Source organism: Chlorocebus sabaeus, chromosome 7, assembly GCF_047675955.1.
Source record: "Chlorocebus sabaeus isolate Y175 chromosome 7, mChlSab1.0.hap1, whole genome shotgun sequence".
Classification (NCBI taxonomy): domain Eukaryota; kingdom Metazoa; phylum Chordata; class Mammalia; order Primates; family Cercopithecidae; genus Chlorocebus; species Chlorocebus sabaeus.
In genome coordinates, this window is record NC_132910.1 from 31,692,462 (window position 1) to 31,710,879 (window position 18,418).

Genomic DNA, 18,418 nt, shown 5'->3' on the forward strand with positions numbered 1-18,418 from the left:
TAGAAAATTGAAAAATAGTAGAGATCAATGCTATCAAAAGTTGCTTTTTTAAAATATCAATAACATTGGCAAACCCCTTACTATGCTGATTGTAGTCACCCTAAACACTCACGTCTTCCAAAGTCATACTCCTTTCTTGAGGTAGTTCTCTTTAAATTACTGCTTATTGTAGATTGTAAAGATGTGGCCACTTCAATCAATTTGGGTCAAATCTAAGAGATCATTCCACCTCCAGAGCTGCTGACTGCCCAGTCCTGCTTTCTTCATCCCACTGGAAGTGCAGATTCTGAGAGTACTCTCCAGTAAATTTTCTGCACACAAATCCACATCCCAAAGTCTGTTTTTGGGAGACGCCTTCTGCAATAAGCTTATTCCAACAATGTCATATTGTTTTAACATTTAAGAAATCTGGTATTATAAATTATCCAGATTGCCAAAATTAGTAAAAGATGGCATTCGAATATGCCATGCTTTCTGACACTCCCAACTCTGACCTTTCTTGAGTAAAGTTGCTGTTCCTGGAAGCAGTTAGCTTGACACAAATGAAGCATGAAATCTGTGGGGGTCAAACAAGTTTGTGGTAGGGCTTTCTCCCTGGGCAGGTTGAGAGGGCAGTATCCAAACTATCTGTGATATGGTTGAGAGGGCAGAGAAACTAATTAATAGTACAGAATGGAAATAGAGAAGTCACTTCTAATATATTTAAGAATTGAGTATACAAAAATGTTAAATTTCAAATCAGTAGAGAAAAGAAGCAATATTTAACAGTTAATGTTTCAACTGTGTCTTTTGGAATAAAAAAACTTTTTGAAAAAGTAAAGGTATTTCTCTTTCAACACCAGGCACCAAAATATATCCTAAATGCTTTGAACATTTTGGGGTAAAAACTATTAAGAGTTTCAGGAAAACAATGATCTGGAAACACTGTTTGTGGATATTTTGCAGACACTTATTTAATATATTTATTACACAAAGTTGTTACTAGTTAGTAATAAATGAACAAAGGGTTCATTTAATCATTTGAAACAATTCAAAAGGAAGAAATGCACATGACTGATAAATGTGTAAACAGATGGTGAATCTCACTAGTAATCAAAGCAATGCAAATCAAATTAGGATTTCATATCATTTTCATTGTCAGAGGAAAGCAGTGAACTGAAGACACAATAGTAAATTATTAATATGTACAATATCTGTCCTTACAAATTGTATGGAATATGTAATCACTAAAGTTTTATTGTATATATATTTAACGGAAAGGTGTTCAAGATGCACTGTTAACTGTTGGAGAAGTAGGTCATGAGAGATTTTACACAGCATGATCCACATATTTTGGTAAATGTTTAAATGATTAAATCTGCAAACTTTTCAATGACCTTTATTTGAACTTTATTAATTACAACATATTTTAATTTTTGAAGCATATATATGACTTTTCTCTTTTTTTCAAGTTTATTTCAAGTTCAGCGTTACATGTACAGGTTTGCTATATAGCTAAAAGTGTCATGGGGATTTGTTGTACAGACTATTTTTTCACCCAGGTATTAAGCTTAATACCCATAGTAATTTTTCCTGATCTTCCTTCTGTCATCCTCCTCCCTCTGATAGGTGCCAGCATGTGTTGCTTCCCTCTATATGTCCATGTGTTCTCACTGTTTAGCTCCTACTTGTAAGTGATAACATGTGATATTTGATTTTCTGTTCCTGTGTTAGTTTGTTAAGAATAATGGCCTCCAGCTCCATCCATTTCCCTGAAAAGGACATGATCTTATTCATTTTATAGCTGCATAGTGTTCTATGGTATATATGTACCACATTTTCTTTATCTAGTAAGTAATTGATGGGCATTTAGATTGATTCACTATTGTGAATAGTGCTGCAATGAACATAGGTGTGCATGTATCTTTGTAATAGAATGATTTACATCCCTTCAGGTATATGCCCACCTGTGATATTTCTGGGACAAATGGTATTTCTGTTTTTAGGTCTTTGAGGAATTGCTGCACTATCTTCTACAATGGTTGAACTAATTTACACTGCCACCAACAATGTGTAAGCATTCCTTTTCCTCCACAAGCTTGCCGGTGTCTGTTATTTTTTGACTTTTTAGTAATAGCCATTCTGACTGGCATGAGATGGTATCTCATTTTGGTTTTGATTTGCATTTGTCTAATAATCAGTGATGTTGAGCTTTTTAAAATGTGATTGTTGGCCATATGTATGTCTTCTTTTAAAAAGTGTTCATGTCCTTTGCTTTCTTTTTTTTTTTGAAACGGAGTCTTGCTCTGTCACCTAGGCTGCAGTGCAGTGGTGCCATCTCAGCTCACTGCAACCTTCGCCTCCCGGGTTCAAGTGATTCTCCTGCTTCAGCCTCCTGAGTAGCTGAGATTACAGGCGCACACCGCCACACCTGGCTAATGTTTTGTATTTTTAGTAAAGATGGGGTTTCACCATGTTGGACAGGCTGGTCTTGAACTTCTGACCTTGTGATCCGTCTGCCTCAGTCTCCCAATGTCCTTTGCTTTTTAATAGAGTTTTTTTTTTTCTTGTAAGTTTACATTCCTTTTAGATGCTGGTTATTATACCTCTCTTGGATACATAATTTGCAAAAATTTTCTCCTAGTCTGCTTAGGCTATCTGTTAGCACTCTGACGATAGTTTTTTCTCCCGTTCTATAGGTTGTCTATTCGCTCTGATGATAGTTTCTTTTGCTGTGCAGAAGCTCTTTTGTTTAATTAAATCCCATTTGTCAATTTTTGCTTTTGTTGCAATTGCTTTTGTGATTTCATCATAAAACCTTTGCTTATGCCTATGTCCTGAATGGTATTGCCTAGATTTTCTTCTAGGGTTGTTACAGTTTTGGGTTTTACATTTAAGTCTTTAATCCATCTTGAGTTAATTTTTGTATATGGTGTAAGCAACGGATCCAGTTTCAATTTTCTGCATATGGCTAGTCTGTTCTCCCAGCGCCATTTGTTAAATAGGGAATCTTTACCCCATTGCTTGTTTTTGTCAGGTTTGTCAAAGATTAGATGGTTGTAGATATGTGGCTTTGTTTCTGAGTTCTCTATTCTGTTCCATTGGTCTATGTACCTGTTTTTGTATCAGTACTATGCTATTTGGGTTACTGTAGCCTTGTAGTTTGAAGTCAGGTACCGTTATACCTCCAGCTTTGTTCTTTTTGCTTAGGATTATCCTGACTATATGAGCCCTTCTTCTTCTTCTTCTTTTTTTTTTTTTGTTCCATATGTATTTTAAAATAGTTTCTTTAATTCGGTGAAAAATTTCAGTGATAATTTAATGGGAATAGCATTGAATCTATAAATTGCTTTGGGCAGTATGGCCATTTTGACGACATTGATTCTTCCTATCCATGAGCATGGAATATTTTTCTGTCTGCTTGCGTCCTCTCTAATTTCCTTGAGTAGTGGTTTGTAGTTCTCCTTGAAGAGGTCCTTCATCTCCCTTGGTAGCTGTATTCCTAGGTGTTTTATTCTTTTTGTGGCAATAGTGAACGGGAATACATACATAATTTTTCTCTCTGCTTGTCTATTGTTGGTGTTTAGGAATGCTTGTGATTTCTGCACATTGATTCCATATCCTAAGACTTTGATGGAGTTGCTTATCAGCTTAAGAAGCTTTTGGGCTAAGTTGATAGGATTTGCTAGATATAAGATCATATAATCTGCAGACAAAGACAGTTTGACTTCCTCTCTTCCGATTTCAATACTCTATTTCTTTCTCTTGCTTGGTTGCCCTGGCCAGAACTTCCAATGCTATGTTAAATAGGAGTGGTCGGAGAGGACATCCTTGTCTTGTGCCAGTTTTCAAGGGGAATGCTTCCAGCTTTTGCCCATTCAGTATGATATTGGCTGTGGGTTTGTCATAAATGGCTCTTATTGTTTTAAGGTATGTTCCTTCAATACCTGGTTTATTGAGAATTTTTAACATGAAGGGATGTTGAATTTTATCAAAGGTCTTTTCTGCATCTATTGAAATAATCGTGTAGTTTTTGTCTTTAGTTCTGTTTATGCGATGAATTATGTTTATTGATTTACATATGTTGAACAAACCTTGTATCCCAAGGATGAAACCAACTTGTTGTGGTGGATAAACTTTTGATATGCTGCTGGATTCGGTTTGTCAGTATTTTATTGAGGATTTTTGCATCAATATGCATCAGGGATATTTGCCTGAAGTTTTCTCTTATTGTGGTATCTCTGCCTGGTTTTGGTATCAGGATGATGCTGGCCTTGTAGGATGAGTTAGGGAGAACTCCCCCTCTTCAATTTTTTTGGAATAGTTTCAGCATGAATGATACGAGCTCTTCTTTGTACATCTGGCAGAATTCAGCTGTGAATTAATCTGATCCTGGGCTTTTTTAGTTGGTAGGCTATTACTGACTCAATTTCAAAATTCATTATTGGTCTGTTCAAGGATTCAAGTTCTTTCTGGTTCAGTCTGGGGAGGGTTTATTTGTCCAATAATTTATCCATTTTGTCTAGATTTTCTAGTTTATGTGCATAGAGGTGTTCATAGTATTCTCTGATGGTTGTTTATATTTCTCTGGGGTTAGTGGTTATATCCCCCTGTTGTTTCTGATTGTGTTTATTTGAACCTTCTCTCTTTTCTTCTTCATTAGTCTAGCTAGTGGCTTATTTTATTATTTTTTTTCAAGAAACCCAGCTTCTGTATTCATTGATCTTTTGAATATTTTTGTGTGTGTCTCAGTCTCCTTCAGTTCAGCTCTAATTTTGGTTATTTCTCGTCTTCTGCTAGCTTGCTTTGGGATTTGTTTTCTCTTGATCCTCTTGTTCTTTTAATTGTAATGTTAGATTGTTAACTTTAGATTTTTCCAACTTTTTGATGTGGGCATTTAGTGCTATAAATTTCCCTCTTGACACTGCCTTAGTTGTGTCCCAGATATTCTAGCATATTGTACCTTTGTTGTCTTTAGTTTTAAAGAGCTTCTTGATGTCTGCCTTAATTTCATTATTTACTGAAAAGTCATTCAGGAGCCAGTTATTCAGTTTTCCTGTAATTTATGGTTTTGATTGAATTTTTAAGTTTTGATTTCTTAAATTTCTTAATTTGATTGTGCTTTGGTACAAGATATTGTTTATTATGATTTCAATTATTTTGCATTTGCTGAGGAGTGTTTTACTTCTGATTATGTGGTCGATTTCAGAATATGTGACAGGTGGCAATGAGGAGAACATACATTCTGTTATTTTGGAGTAGAGAGTAGATATTTATCTGTTCCATTTGATTCAATGCTTAGTTTAGGTCCTGAGTATCTTTGATAATTTTCTGTCTCAATGATCTGTCTAATATTGTCAGTGGGGTGTTAAAGTCTCCCACTATTATTGTGTGGGAGTCTAAGTCTCTTCGAAGGTCTCTGAGAACTTGCTTTGTGAATCTGGGTGCGCCTGTCTTGGGTGCACATATATTTTGGATAGTTAAGTCTTGTTGAATTGAACCCTTTCCCATTATGTAATGCCCTTCTTTGTCTTTTTTTATCTTTGTTGGTTTAAAGTCTGTTTTGTCAGAAACTAGGATTGCAACCCCTGCTTTTTTCTATTTTCCATTTCTTGGTAGATTCATCTCCATTCCTTTATTTTGAGCCTATGTGTGTAATTGCTTGTAAGACTGGTCTTTTGAAGACAGCAATGGGTTTTGGTTCTTTATCCTGCTTGCTACTCTGTGTCTTTTAATTGGGGCTTTTAGCCCATTTACATTCAAAGTTAGTATTGATTTGTGTGGATTTGATCCTGTCACTGTAGTTTTAGCTAGTTATTTTGCAGACTTGTTTATGTGGTTGCTTCTTAGTGTCATTAGTCTATGTACTTCAGTGTGTTTTTGTAGTGGCTGGTAATGGTCTTTCCATATTTAGTGCTTCCTTTAGGAGCTCTTGTAAGTCAGGTCTGGTTGTAACAAATTCCTTCAGCATCTGCTTGTCTGAAAAGGATCTTATTTCTCCTTTGTTTGTGAAGCTTGGTTTGGCCAAATATGAAATTCTGGTTTGGATTTTCTTTCCTTTAAGAATGTTGAGTATTGACCCCCAATCTTTTCTGGCTTGTAGAGTTTCTGCTGAAAGGTCTGCTGTTAGTCTGATAGATTTACTTTTATAGGTGATCTGACGCTTCTCTCTAGCTGCCCTTAACAGTTTTTCTTTCATTTTAATCTTGGAGAATCTGATGATTATGTATCTTGGAGATGATCTTCTTGTGAAGTAACTTTCTGGGGTTCTCTGCATTTTCTGAAATTGAAAATTGCCCCCTCTAGCTAGATTGGAGAAGTTCTTTTGATGATATCCTGAAATACATTTTCCAAGTTGCTTCCATTCTCCCCATCTCTTTCAGGGACACCAGTGAGTCATAGATTCCATCTCTTTACCTAATCCCATATTTCTCAGAGGTTTTGTTAATTCCTTCTCATTCTTTTTTCTCTATTCTTTTCTGACTGTCTTATTTCAGAAAGCCAGTCTTCAAGCTCCGAGATTCTTCCCTCCACTTGGTCTATTCTGCTACTAATACTTGTGATTACATAATGAAATTCTCATATTGTGTTTGTCAGCTCTCTCAGATTAGTTACATTCTTTTCTCTATTGTCTACTTTGTCTGTCAGCACCTGCATTGTTTTATCATGATTTTTAGCTTCTGTGCATTGGGTTTCAATGTACTCCTGTAACCCTATGATCTTTGTTCCTATTCATATTCTGAATTCTGCATCTGTTGTTTCAGCCATCTCAGTCCTGTTCAGAACCCTTGCTGGAGAAGTGATGTGGTCATTTAGAGGAAAGAAGACACCCTGGCTTTTTGAGTTTTCATCATTCTCGTGCTGATTCTTTCTCACCCTTGTGGGCTTATGTACTTTCAATTTTTGAGGTTTCTGACCTTGGGATGAGTTTTTTTTTTTTTTTTTTTTTTTTTCCTTTTATCCTATTTGATGACTTTGAGAGTTTGGTTGTGTTTTAAAATGGATTCAGCTGACTGGCTTTATTTCTGGGAGATTTTAGGGGGCCAGTGCTTAACTGCCAACTCCTGGACTGTGTGTTCTAAGTCTGGGGCACTTGTATTGGGCCCTGACTTTATTCTCTTGCTCTTCGAGGTTTGGAATCCACTGAACTGGGGGAGGAGGACGAGGTGTGGCAACCACAGCAGAGTGGTAGCAGGTGCTGAGGTGCCTGCCTCCCTGCAGGCACTCACTACAGTGACAGAGGCAATGCAGCTGGAGGGGGAGTGAGCCCCTACTGGAGACTGTGCTGGACGTGGTGCTGGTTTGAGGAAGGTGTGCTGGTGGGTACAGGTCTAGGTCCCTTCTCTCTGCCCTGCAAGCAGGAGTCATGATACTATTTTTGTTTAAAGAAATCCAACACACCCACACACGTGTCAGGAGCAAGGATTGACAGGCTGTACCCCAAGATGTCAGTGATTATCTCTGAGTGATAAGATCATAGTGATATATGATGTGGATGATATGTTTGTCCTATATCTCTAGGTTTTCCACAACAATAATGTATTACTATTGTAAATATAAATAGATAAAATGAATTTAGTAGCACTCATTTAGTTGATAGGTAAGTGGCCAGCCACTAGCCTTCTGATTGTTATAGATTTCACATTTCTGAATCCTAGGGCAGATAACGTAAAAAGGATATGCAATTTTTAAAAAACAAACTGTCCAGTGGACCTATAGATTTTATTTTCCAATTCAAGTCTATCTACCTCATATTTGGTGGAAAATTCTTCTGGATTCTGGCAATCTGAGACCTGCCGAGCCTTAGAGTTTGTCACTGAGACTTTGTCTTCTTTGTGTCCCTTAAAGACATTATTTTGGGGGTTGGGAAGAAGCTGTGTTCGAATATACAAGTCAAGATTCCATTTTAAGCCATATCCCCCAAGCAATGCTCAGATTCCTCGGATAACCTTGGGCATTGTACTTCCTTTGGGCTAGTAGCTTTGCTCTTAACTAGGATATTTTGAGACATGCAAGAAATACATTGTCATAATGGACAGATGACTCATGATTCCACCAGTTTAGGGTATGATAATGGTAAGTGAGGCAATCAGTATCGACTTTCAGCTTATTTTCTCAATAGATCATGCCATTTCTTGCAATATCCTTGCAATATAGTTTAGCATTGGTGAGTCCAGAATTATTCAAACGATTTTGTGTTATTCAAATGATTTTGTGTAACCCAGGTAAAGCACACAGGGATACAAAATTCACTCAGTATACAAAATAAATATAGCAAATTGTAAGTAATCTTTATCATACAAAATTCTATGTTTGACCGCAAGGAATTTATATTCCTACAGAAGAGTCCCACAACCTCACTGAGCTGAAAGTCCTTTCTACAAATTCACTTTTAGTAATGTATTTAAGAAAATACTTACTCAAATGATCTCACTTTTGTAAATTAATACCCACATCTGCATTGGTATTTCTATTAAAGATTAATTCCACTAGGTGGAGATATTTGCTCAGTTTTGTGGTTCACACTAAAGCATACAGGAGTAGAGAAATCTATTAAGCAAGGGAATGTCTCAGAAACAAGAATAATAGCCTGGGGCCTTCCAAGACCTGTTGCTTTGCATTGTAATCATTTGGCAAAATGTATACACTTTGCTACGTGGAGTTTAGTGTTTGCTTTTAATGATTATAAAAGAAAAGTGGCAGGTTTCTAGGCTTACAGTATACAATTTTTTATTTTGTTTGAATACTTATAACTTTTAACCACTATGATTTGAATAGACTGTTAACTAGACATCTTAAGTTTTCTCCTTTAACTGTTAGACAGTTCTTGCATTAACAGTGATATAGTAATTAAGTGTTCATAACAATAAAATAGGTTCTGTTTTCACCATGTTTTAGATATTTTATATTTAATTAAAACAATAATGGCCCTTATTAATATATAAATACTGTTGTTTAATACTTTAATATTTATACTAATAACTTTATGAAAAATGGTACCTTGTCAAGTCATAGGGAAGCAATTTTTTTAAGTATAACAAAGATGTATGCGATAATTCTTAAATTAAGAAAAGTGTAAGGCCTAAAATACTAGGAAGTTGTTTGTTCAATTTGAAGTTTTTCTGTGGTGATCTTGGGTTTCTACTTTTCTGTTTTTTATTGGTACCAACATAATATGGAAACAATCTTCATAGTTAAGTAAGAAATTCATCTGCTCCTCTTTATTTTGTATTTGAAGTTATAATATTCTGTGCCATCAGTTAATTGACTTCAAGGAAGTAAGGCTCTGAAACATTGAACTCTCTCAAAGCAGCCTGATTCTTTTTTTTTTTTTTGCCGTTGGTTTTCAAAATGTCTTTTGTGTGTGAGCACCATTGTCTCTAGTTTTGTTGTTTTAAAGATACTCTATTAATTACCTACAGCTGTTCTCATAAATTGATTAAAAACACAACAGACTTTTGTCCTCTAATTCCTTAGAGAAAAGTTAGCAATTGACGTTTTCTTTTTTTTCATCTTAAAGATATGAGAAAGGGAAGACCAAATCAGATGTGTAGAAATGTATTAGAAAAATTCTGGTTTTTAGTATCTAATAGATCATGTCTAGTTTTTGAATAAATTTAATTTTTCATTTAAAGCAATTGCTTGGTATACATTGCAGATGTAAGATGTAAGTAAGTAAGTAAAAGTAATATTTCTCATTTGCCCACTCGTCTAACAACTGATTTTCTCTCTAGGATGAAACCCTGGCCCGCCAGTTGGTGGAGCTAGGCTACCGAGGGACTGGAGAGAGAGTGAAAAGGGAAGACTTCGAAGCAAGGAAAGCAGCTATAGAGATTTCAAGGCTGGCTGAAAGAGCTCAGCAAAAGTGAGTGTCCATGTTCCAAATCCAGATTTTATGTTATATTCTAGACCTCTGGAGTAATTCAATTTCGTTTGCATTGTTTCATTTAGAAGCACTGGCTGGAGCAGGTAAAACTTGGAATATCCTAAGCATGTGTTCTGCAGATGAGGAACTGAAGGAACTGTTATATGCTTGCAATAAAGTCACATGCAATTTCAAGCTACTAATTTAAGAAATATAAATACCAAAATATGGTCATCATACCGATAAAGTCTTGTTAAAAAGTAACTTGATGTTATTGGTTTTATGCATTTATATACAAAAAATATGAGTGACTTTTGCCTTAGAGTTCTTTGTGCTTTGAGGTCTGTAAATCTTTAGTATCATTTGTGTTCTCATATTTTTCTAAGCATTAATTCATTCAACTTTATTAATAATCACTAACTTTTGTTTATGTGCCTAATTTATATGTTAATATATAATATGTGGTTATATTAAACATAAATCTAATGATATACGTTAAAACATATTATGAAAGAGATATATTCCTAAAGTGAACTGCATCAAACTTGTAAGGCAATTTTATAAAGACATAAGTAGTTAACAAAGTAATAATTTATTTCATTTTTAAAAGTGGATCATTAAAGTATAAATGCTGGGGAGAATACTTACTTAGAAATCAATATACTATTATTGGATAACATCTTTAAAATTACCCAGTAATTGTGAGCATAAATTTCCATGTATGCATTATAAACATAACATTTGGTAGTGTAATGTGCTTTGGTCCTGGGACTATTCAATTAGAAGTGACCATTTTAATGGTAATTGTGTTTCAGAACCATAGTATACTGAAGTTTAACATACTGATATTTGGGAATATATTAGTTTTCTATTGCTGCCATAACACATTATTACAAATTTGGTGACTTAAAATAACACATTTATGGCTGGGTGCGGTGGCTCACACCTGTAATCCCAGCACTTTGGGAGGCCAAGGCAGGCGGATCACGAGGTCAGGAGATCGAGACCATCCTGACTAACACGGTGAAACCCTGTCTCTACTGAAAATACAAAAAATTAGCCAGGCGTGGTGGCGGGCACCTGTAGTCCCAGCTGCTTGGGAGGCTGAGGCAGGAGAATGGCGTGAACCCAGGAGGCGGAGCTTGCAGTGAGCCGAGATCGCGCCACTTAACTCCAGCCTGGGCAACAGAGCGAGACTCCATCTCAAGAAAAAAAAAAAACAACAAAAAACAAAAAAACAAAACACACATTTCTTTATTCATTGTTCCGTCCATACAGTGTGGCTCGGCCGGGCCCTCTGCATAGTATATCACAAGGTTAAAATCCTGGCATTGGCTGGATGACATTCTTGTCTAGAGGTTCTGAGGATGAAACTGCCTCCATGTTCAGTTAGGTTGTTGGCCAAATTCAATTCCTTATGATTATAGGGCTGAGTTCCCCACTTCCTTGGTTGTCATTTGGGGGCTGATCTTTGCTCCTAGAGGCTGCTCATGTTTCTTTTTAAGCTTTCCCACTCCCTCCAGCAACAGTGGGTCAAGACCCTTTTACCCTTAAGATTTCTCCAACTTCCTCTTCAGAAGCTTCTTTCCTGACTCTGGTCCAAGAAATATCTCTCCTTTTAAGGACTTATGTGATTACACTGGGTCCATCTAACGATCCAGAATAATCTCCCTGTTTTAAAGTCAATAATATTTGTATCATCAGCAAAGGCCGTTCGTTTGTTATTTCTTCAGTTTTTAAGTTCAGGGTACATGTGCAGGATGTGCAGGTTTGTTATAGGTAAATATGTGCCATGGTGGTTTGTTGCACAGGTCATCCCATCACCTAGGTATTAAGCCCAGCATCTGTTAGCTATTCTTCCTGATGCTTTCACTTCAACCCAGCCCCACTCTGACAGGCCCAGTGTGTATCATTCCCCTCCATGTGTCCTTTCCATGTGTTCTCATCATTCAGCTCCCACTTAGAGGTGAGAACATGCAGTGCTTGGTTTTCTGTTCCTGTGTTAGTTTGCTGAGGAAAACGACTTCCAGCTCCATCCATGTCCCTGCAAAGGACATCATCTAATTCTTTTTATGGCTGCATAGTATTCCATGGTGTATATGTACCACATTTTGTTTATTCAGTCTATCACTGATGAGCATTTGGGTTGATTATGTCTTTGTTATTGTGAACAGTGCTGCAATAACATATACATGCATGTATCTTTATAATAGAATGATTTGTATTCCTTTGGGTATATACTCAGTTTTGGAATTAGTGGGTCAAATGCTATTTCTGTCTCTAGGTCTTTGAAGAATTAGCAAACAATAATTGAATAATTTACACTCCCACCAACAGTGTAAAAGTGTTCCTTTTTCTCCACAGCCTTGCCAATGTCTGGGTTTTTTTTTTTTTTGACTTTTTAATAATCACCATTCTGACTGGCATGAGATGTTATCTCATTGTGGTTTTGATTTGCATTTCTCTAATGATCAGTGATGATGAGCTTTTTCTTATATGTTTGCTGGCCACATGTATGTCTTCTTTTGAAAAGTGTCTGTTCATGTAGCAAAGGACCTTTTGGTATGTAATGCAACATATTCACAGTTCTTCGGATTAGAGAATGGATATCCTTAATCCTACTGATGTGAGAAAGGGGCATTCTGTTTATCACAGGTAATTTATATAAAATCTCAGGAATTTACTGAACATAGTTATTCACTATCAACTTCTATTCTTGGAAAATTGAAACGAGGCTAGTTTTCTGTGTACAATGTAATGTTTGTAATGTGTCTTATGTAAAACATCAGGGAGAGTCTTTTCTTTTTGTGAGAATCAATAAATGTCTATCAGTCAGGAGCAGAAGTGGAAATATTTTTGTGAGATTTTACAAGGAATTCATGTAAATTCACATGCGATTTTATGAGTGATACAAACTAATTCATATCAAGAGTGATTCACGTTTAAAGTCTAAGTTCTATCCACATCACATGTCCATTTTGTGTTTGAGGATCAAAGTAGGTATTTCCTCTATGCAATAGTCTCTTTAACTGGTTAGAGCTGGAAGTCATCAGGCTACTTATGAGCCAGTTTTGGGAGACTAATCCCCATTCAGAGCTGCTAGAATTTGAAGGCCCTTTCATCTGCAGGTCTTCTCTGGTCGCCTTTGGAATAGGATGGGTACCATATGCTGTCTTTTGCCCCATGTGGTAGTCCATTCCCTTCCAGGTTAATTTAGTGTCGTTGACAGCAGGGCCAGCAGATGGTGTCCTAGAGCCAAATATGTCCTGTGCCTGTATTTGTTGGAGGATCACTTTGAAAATATGCATGAACATCTGACTGCCTGCCAGCTGGCAACTTGGAAACACTTGGTTCCACTATCAGATCATCTTACATTAACTTCTTTAATATGCAGGTGAGCAACTCCAAGTAGATCACAATTCTTTGGTCTAGCAATCGTAGAGCACCTATTTCGAGAAGTGCTGGTGTCTAGGAGTATGTTAGTTACTCACAATAGCTTCATAGGGGAAAAAGTCTGGAGAGATGAAAGTTAAAGATATCAGGAAGGTTTATTTTGATTAGGGATGTTCTAGAAGAAGGCAAAAATGTTAAAAATTATTTTGGGCTTCTGTTTAGTCTTTCACAAATATAGACAACCATAGTGTATTAGGCGCTGTCCTGTAGGGTCTGGGAATACAATAGAACACAGACTTAGTTCTCACCCTCAAGAAGCTTGAAGACTAGAGAAATGAAAGGCATTACATTGTTGGTGGGAATGGAAAATGGAGAACAGTTTGGCAGGTCTTCAAAATGTTCAACGTAGAGTTACCATATGACCCAGCAATTCTACCAAACACATATTCAAGGGAATTGAAAACCTAAGTCCACTTAAAAACTCATATACAATTTTCAATAGCAGTATTATTCATAGTAGTTAAAAGGTAGAAATTGTCCAACCCATCAACTGGTTAGTGGATTAAAAGTTTCGTACCTAAGTATAATAAAATATTATTCAGTCATCAAAAGGTGTAAAGTAGTGTTACATGCAACAACATGAAAAACCTTGAACACATTAGGCTAAGCAAAAGATGCTAGAAAAAGGAAGACTACTTATTGCATGATACCATTTATATAAAATGTCCAGAATCAGTAAATCTATGGAGACAAGTAGATTCATGGTTTCCAAGGGTGGGATGGAAGGGAGATTGGATGATGACTACTAATGAATATGAGGTTTCTTCTTGGTGTGATAAAATGTGTAATTAGATATTGGTGATAATTGCATAACTTTGTAAATATACTAAAATCTATTGAATTGTGCACCTTAAAAGGGTGAATTTATAGTATGTGATTTAAATTTCAGTTCAAAAAGACAATTGCAATGGAAGATGGTAAATGCAATCGTAAGTACTGTGGCAACATTTTGAAGTAATACAAAGTTAAGATTTGTGAAGAATAAGAAAAGTTCTTCTTGATGTTTGACCACTAAATTGATTCTTAATGGCTCAATTAGAGTTAATTGGGCAAAGATGGGTGTGAGTGAACACATCCATTTTGCCTCAATCCTACGATAAACTCCCCTTATTCACAAATTATTTTCTTTACTTTTTTTTCTTAATTTGTACCTGTTCCTTCACTAAGCCCCTTTTTTCTGCAAAAACTGTATCAACTAGAGGCACCCATTTCAACTTTTATTGGGTTGATCTCCAAGGTGATGATGTAGGGCAGAGTTGGGGGATAGAGTAGATTCTTCATTCTCCTAGCCTTCTCATCCTTTGCTTCAAAATCATCTCTGCTCCACTATTATATAAACATTTCTGATTTATTCTCCACTGAGATTCATGCCACTGGTTATAGTAGCCATAAGACAGAAGCTATAGAGGTTGGAAGAAAGGATGGGAGTAATTTAGCTGATACCCGTTTGTCAGGACAGGGAATTCTCTCCCCCAGGGACTGGCCATGGTTTTCTTGCATAAGTGCCAGATAATTTCTATTTATAGTGAGAAGTTCAGCTGATTGCCATGTGGTGGAGACATGGAACTTCAATGTTTGTGACACATATTGACTATTGTGTTCCAGGAGCCTAGTTAGTAAGTAGTTATAACTGAGTCATTCCTCAGGCTAGATACTTTGCTGGATGAGCTTGTAAGATCATCAGTCTCTTCACTTTGGGTCACCTTATCTTATTGGGAAATGAATTCAACCCTCTTAAAACTGATTCTGAGATAATGACCTTATTTTGCTAGAGCACAGTACCTGAAATGTGGATGATCAGAGTAAGTGGTAGCCCTGATGGATTGTACAATTTTACTGGTTAGCTATTGCCATCTTCTTGGAAGACTATGAGATGAGTGTTTGGGAATTACTGTAAGGATTCACTTGATAGGAGTCTCAGATGCTGTACATACATGGATCCCTGTGATCTTTTTGTACTTGATGAAGAGGATTTCTATGGTGATTTAGAGTAAGGTTCTTGTGCCCTTTATTCTCAAGTATATCTGGAATAAAATGTAAAAGCTGAATATATCTCCAGCCTTTCTTATGCTATTCAATCTAGTTACTTTAGCATCTGTTAAATTCTACTTTCTGGTATAATTTATAGTTATCTGGAAATGTCTGTTAACTTATAAAATACTTTTAATTTTATGGAGATGAGCACTTTGGGAGGCTGAGATGGGAGAATTGCTTGAGCCCAAGAGTTCAAGACCAGCCTGGGCAACATAGTGAGACCCCAAATCTTAAAAAATAATTATGGCGATGAAGTCGGATAAAATTCCAGTTTGTTTTATATAAGAATGGCTTTATCCTGTCAACCTTGTTTTATTTTTGTATATCATTTTATGATAAAAACTGAATATCATATACTTGAGAATTAAATGAGAAAATTTATATATTTTAAGTGTTTGGTGAAATAATTTTAACTTTTTGCTTACTTTCAAGTATCATATTTTTGAATAGCTATTTTCATGGTTTGTTGCTTTCCAACCAAAACAATACAATTGTGACTTGTTGCAGATTAGCATCTCCAGGAAGCAGACAATGAGAATTAGGAGTGCACAAGGTTTGTTGAGAAAGCAACACCTGTGAAAGGAAAGGTGAGGAAGCAGGAATGAGCAGGATCAGAGCCCTAACCTCAAACTTCCAGAGACACTTTCAGTGCAGTAGAGAGCTGCACAGTACAAGTTATCCCACATGGGATGAAATAGCCACTGTACTCATTGGCTGGGGAACACTAAGAAAAGTTGAGGCTGATCTTGAAAGGGTTAAAAGCTGGAGGCTGTCCGCTCACCAAGCTCCTCACAGCTGGCAGAAATTCCTTTATACAAGGTATATCTGAGTGATGCATATTGTAATCTACAGATCTACTTCATGTGCACATGGAGCAGCTCCTCCAGAGCACAGAGGCCTCTCTTCATGAGAGGAAACTCACAATAAAGTCAATGGGGTGAGCTACAGCCCCTATCATTTTAAAATCTCCCTCTTCCACTATCCATTCTAAATCTCCTGCCTTTGGCTATCATCATTCCAGGATTTTGTGATGTGACCCAAAATCCTTATTCATAATTGGTCTGAGGCCCTTATCATCCTACTCTACTCTGGCCCATGTTGATACATTTGTCATTCTCATTTAAAATTTAGGAAGAGTGTATGAACAGATGCCTAGGTGGTTCACGTGAGTTTGCCATATATTCTTCCCTATCCCTATTCTGTAACTGCAGTCCTTCTTTTTGCTGATGAGCATCAGTTACTCTTTACAAGATCATGTCTCCTCTTCTTGCCTGCTGCTTCCTGGGCACAAGATGCCCAAGGTGCCTAAGTGGCAGCCATAGCTTGTAGTTCAGTGAGACACCTGCTGTTTTCCTTGGTGAGTACCCTAGTGCATGCACGTCAGATTTGAGTAGTATTGCTGCTGAGCTGGAGATTCAGTGGTGCCTTCAGTGACATTCCAGCACTTTTAGCTGACAACTTCTGGATAGTGCGTGCATAATATGACCAGAGGATCCCATGTTCATGAACACTCTCCTGTACCTTTTTGCTATACAATGGGTGTATCAGTTCATTCTTACACTGCTATAAAGAAATATCTGAGACTGGGTAGTTTATAAAGAAAAGAGGTTTAATTAATTCATGATTCTGCAGGCTGTACAGGAAGCATGGCGGCATCTGCTCAGTTTCTAGGGATACCTCAGGAAACTTACAATCATGGCAGAAGGTGAAGGGGAAGCTGGCAGTTCACATGGTCAGAACAGGAGGAATAGAAAGGTGGGGAGGTAGCACACACTTTTAAACAGCCAGATCTCGTGAGAATTCAGTATTGCAAGGAGAGTACCAAGGGGGAAATCTGACCCCATGATCCAATCACATCCCACCAGGCCCCACTTTCAGCACTGGGGATTACAATTCGACATGAGATTTGGTGGGAACACAGATTCAAACCATATTATTCTGTCCCTGGGCTCCCCAAATCTCATGTCCCTCTTACATTGCAAAATACAATCATGCCTTCCCAATAGTCCCCCAAAGTCTTAACTCATTCCACCATTAACCCAAAAGTCCACAGTCCAAAGTTTCATCTGAAACAAGGCTAGTCCCTTCTGCCTATGAGTCTGTAAAATCAAAAACAAGTTAGTCACTTCCAGGATACAATGGGGGATAGGCATTAGGTAAATACTCTTGTTCCAAAATGGAGAAATTGACCAAAAGAAAGGGGCTACAGGCCCCATGCAAGTCTGAAACCCAGCAGGGCAGTCATTAAACCCTAAAGCTCCAAAATAATCTCCCCTGACTCCAAGTTTATATCCAGGGCATGCTGATGCAAGGGGGGCTCCCAAGGCTTTGAGCAACTCCACCCCTGTGGCTTTGCAGATTCACTCTGGCAGCTGCTCTCACATGCTGGCGTTGAGTGCCTGTGGCTTTTCCAGGCGCAAGGTGCAACTTTGGGTGGCTCTACCATTCTGAGGTCTGGAGGATGGTAGCCCTCTTCATACAGCTCCACTAGGCAGAACCCCACTGGGGCCTCTGTGTGAGAGCTCTAACTCCACATTTCCCTTCCTTACTGCCCTAGAAAAGGTTGTCTGTGAGGGTTCCGCCCCTGCAGCAGGCTTTTGCCTGGATATCCAGGTTTTTTCATATATGCTCTGAAATCTGAGTAGAGGTTCCCGAGCCTCAATGTTTTCATTCTGTGCACTTGCAGGCCTAACACCACACTGAAGCTTCTCTTGCATCAAGGTACTATTATGCCCATTGTGCTTAGGTAGCCTAGGTATGCAACAGGGCTTTTCTGCATTCAGCCCTGGAATGCATTGGAGAGCCACCACTGAACTTCTTAATGATTCTGATGCTTCAGTAACCAGCACATTTTTTATTGCTGTTAATGACTGGCTATCTTCTGGGTTCCTCTATAGACCATAATCTTCTGGTGGGTTTTCTGATCTCACACAATATGTTTCTTCTAGGATTGCCATTTTCCTGAACCTTTTAATCTCTTCCTCAAAAGTCTCTCTCTGAAATTTAGGCCTTTGAACTGCACTCAGTGTAGGCCATTGCTTGTTCCAGGTTTCTTGGAGTCACGCTAGCAGAGTTTGCACCATCTTC

General features: G+C 37.5%; 1 protein-coding gene across 2 annotated transcripts in view; it reads left to right on the top strand.

The window, feature by feature from the left end:
- Window positions 1-18,418, top strand: part of CFAP299 (cilia and flagella associated protein 299) — a 666,082-nt gene that overhangs the window by 17,230 nt on the left and 630,434 nt on the right. For both annotated transcript variants that reach the window (XM_073017817.1, XM_007999017.3), the window contains exon 2: window positions 9,714-9,844. In XM_073017817.1, coding sequence (XP_072873918.1) covers window positions 9,714-9,844 — 131 coding nt within the window. The remainder of the gene's footprint in view (window positions 1-9,713; window positions 9,845-18,418) is intronic.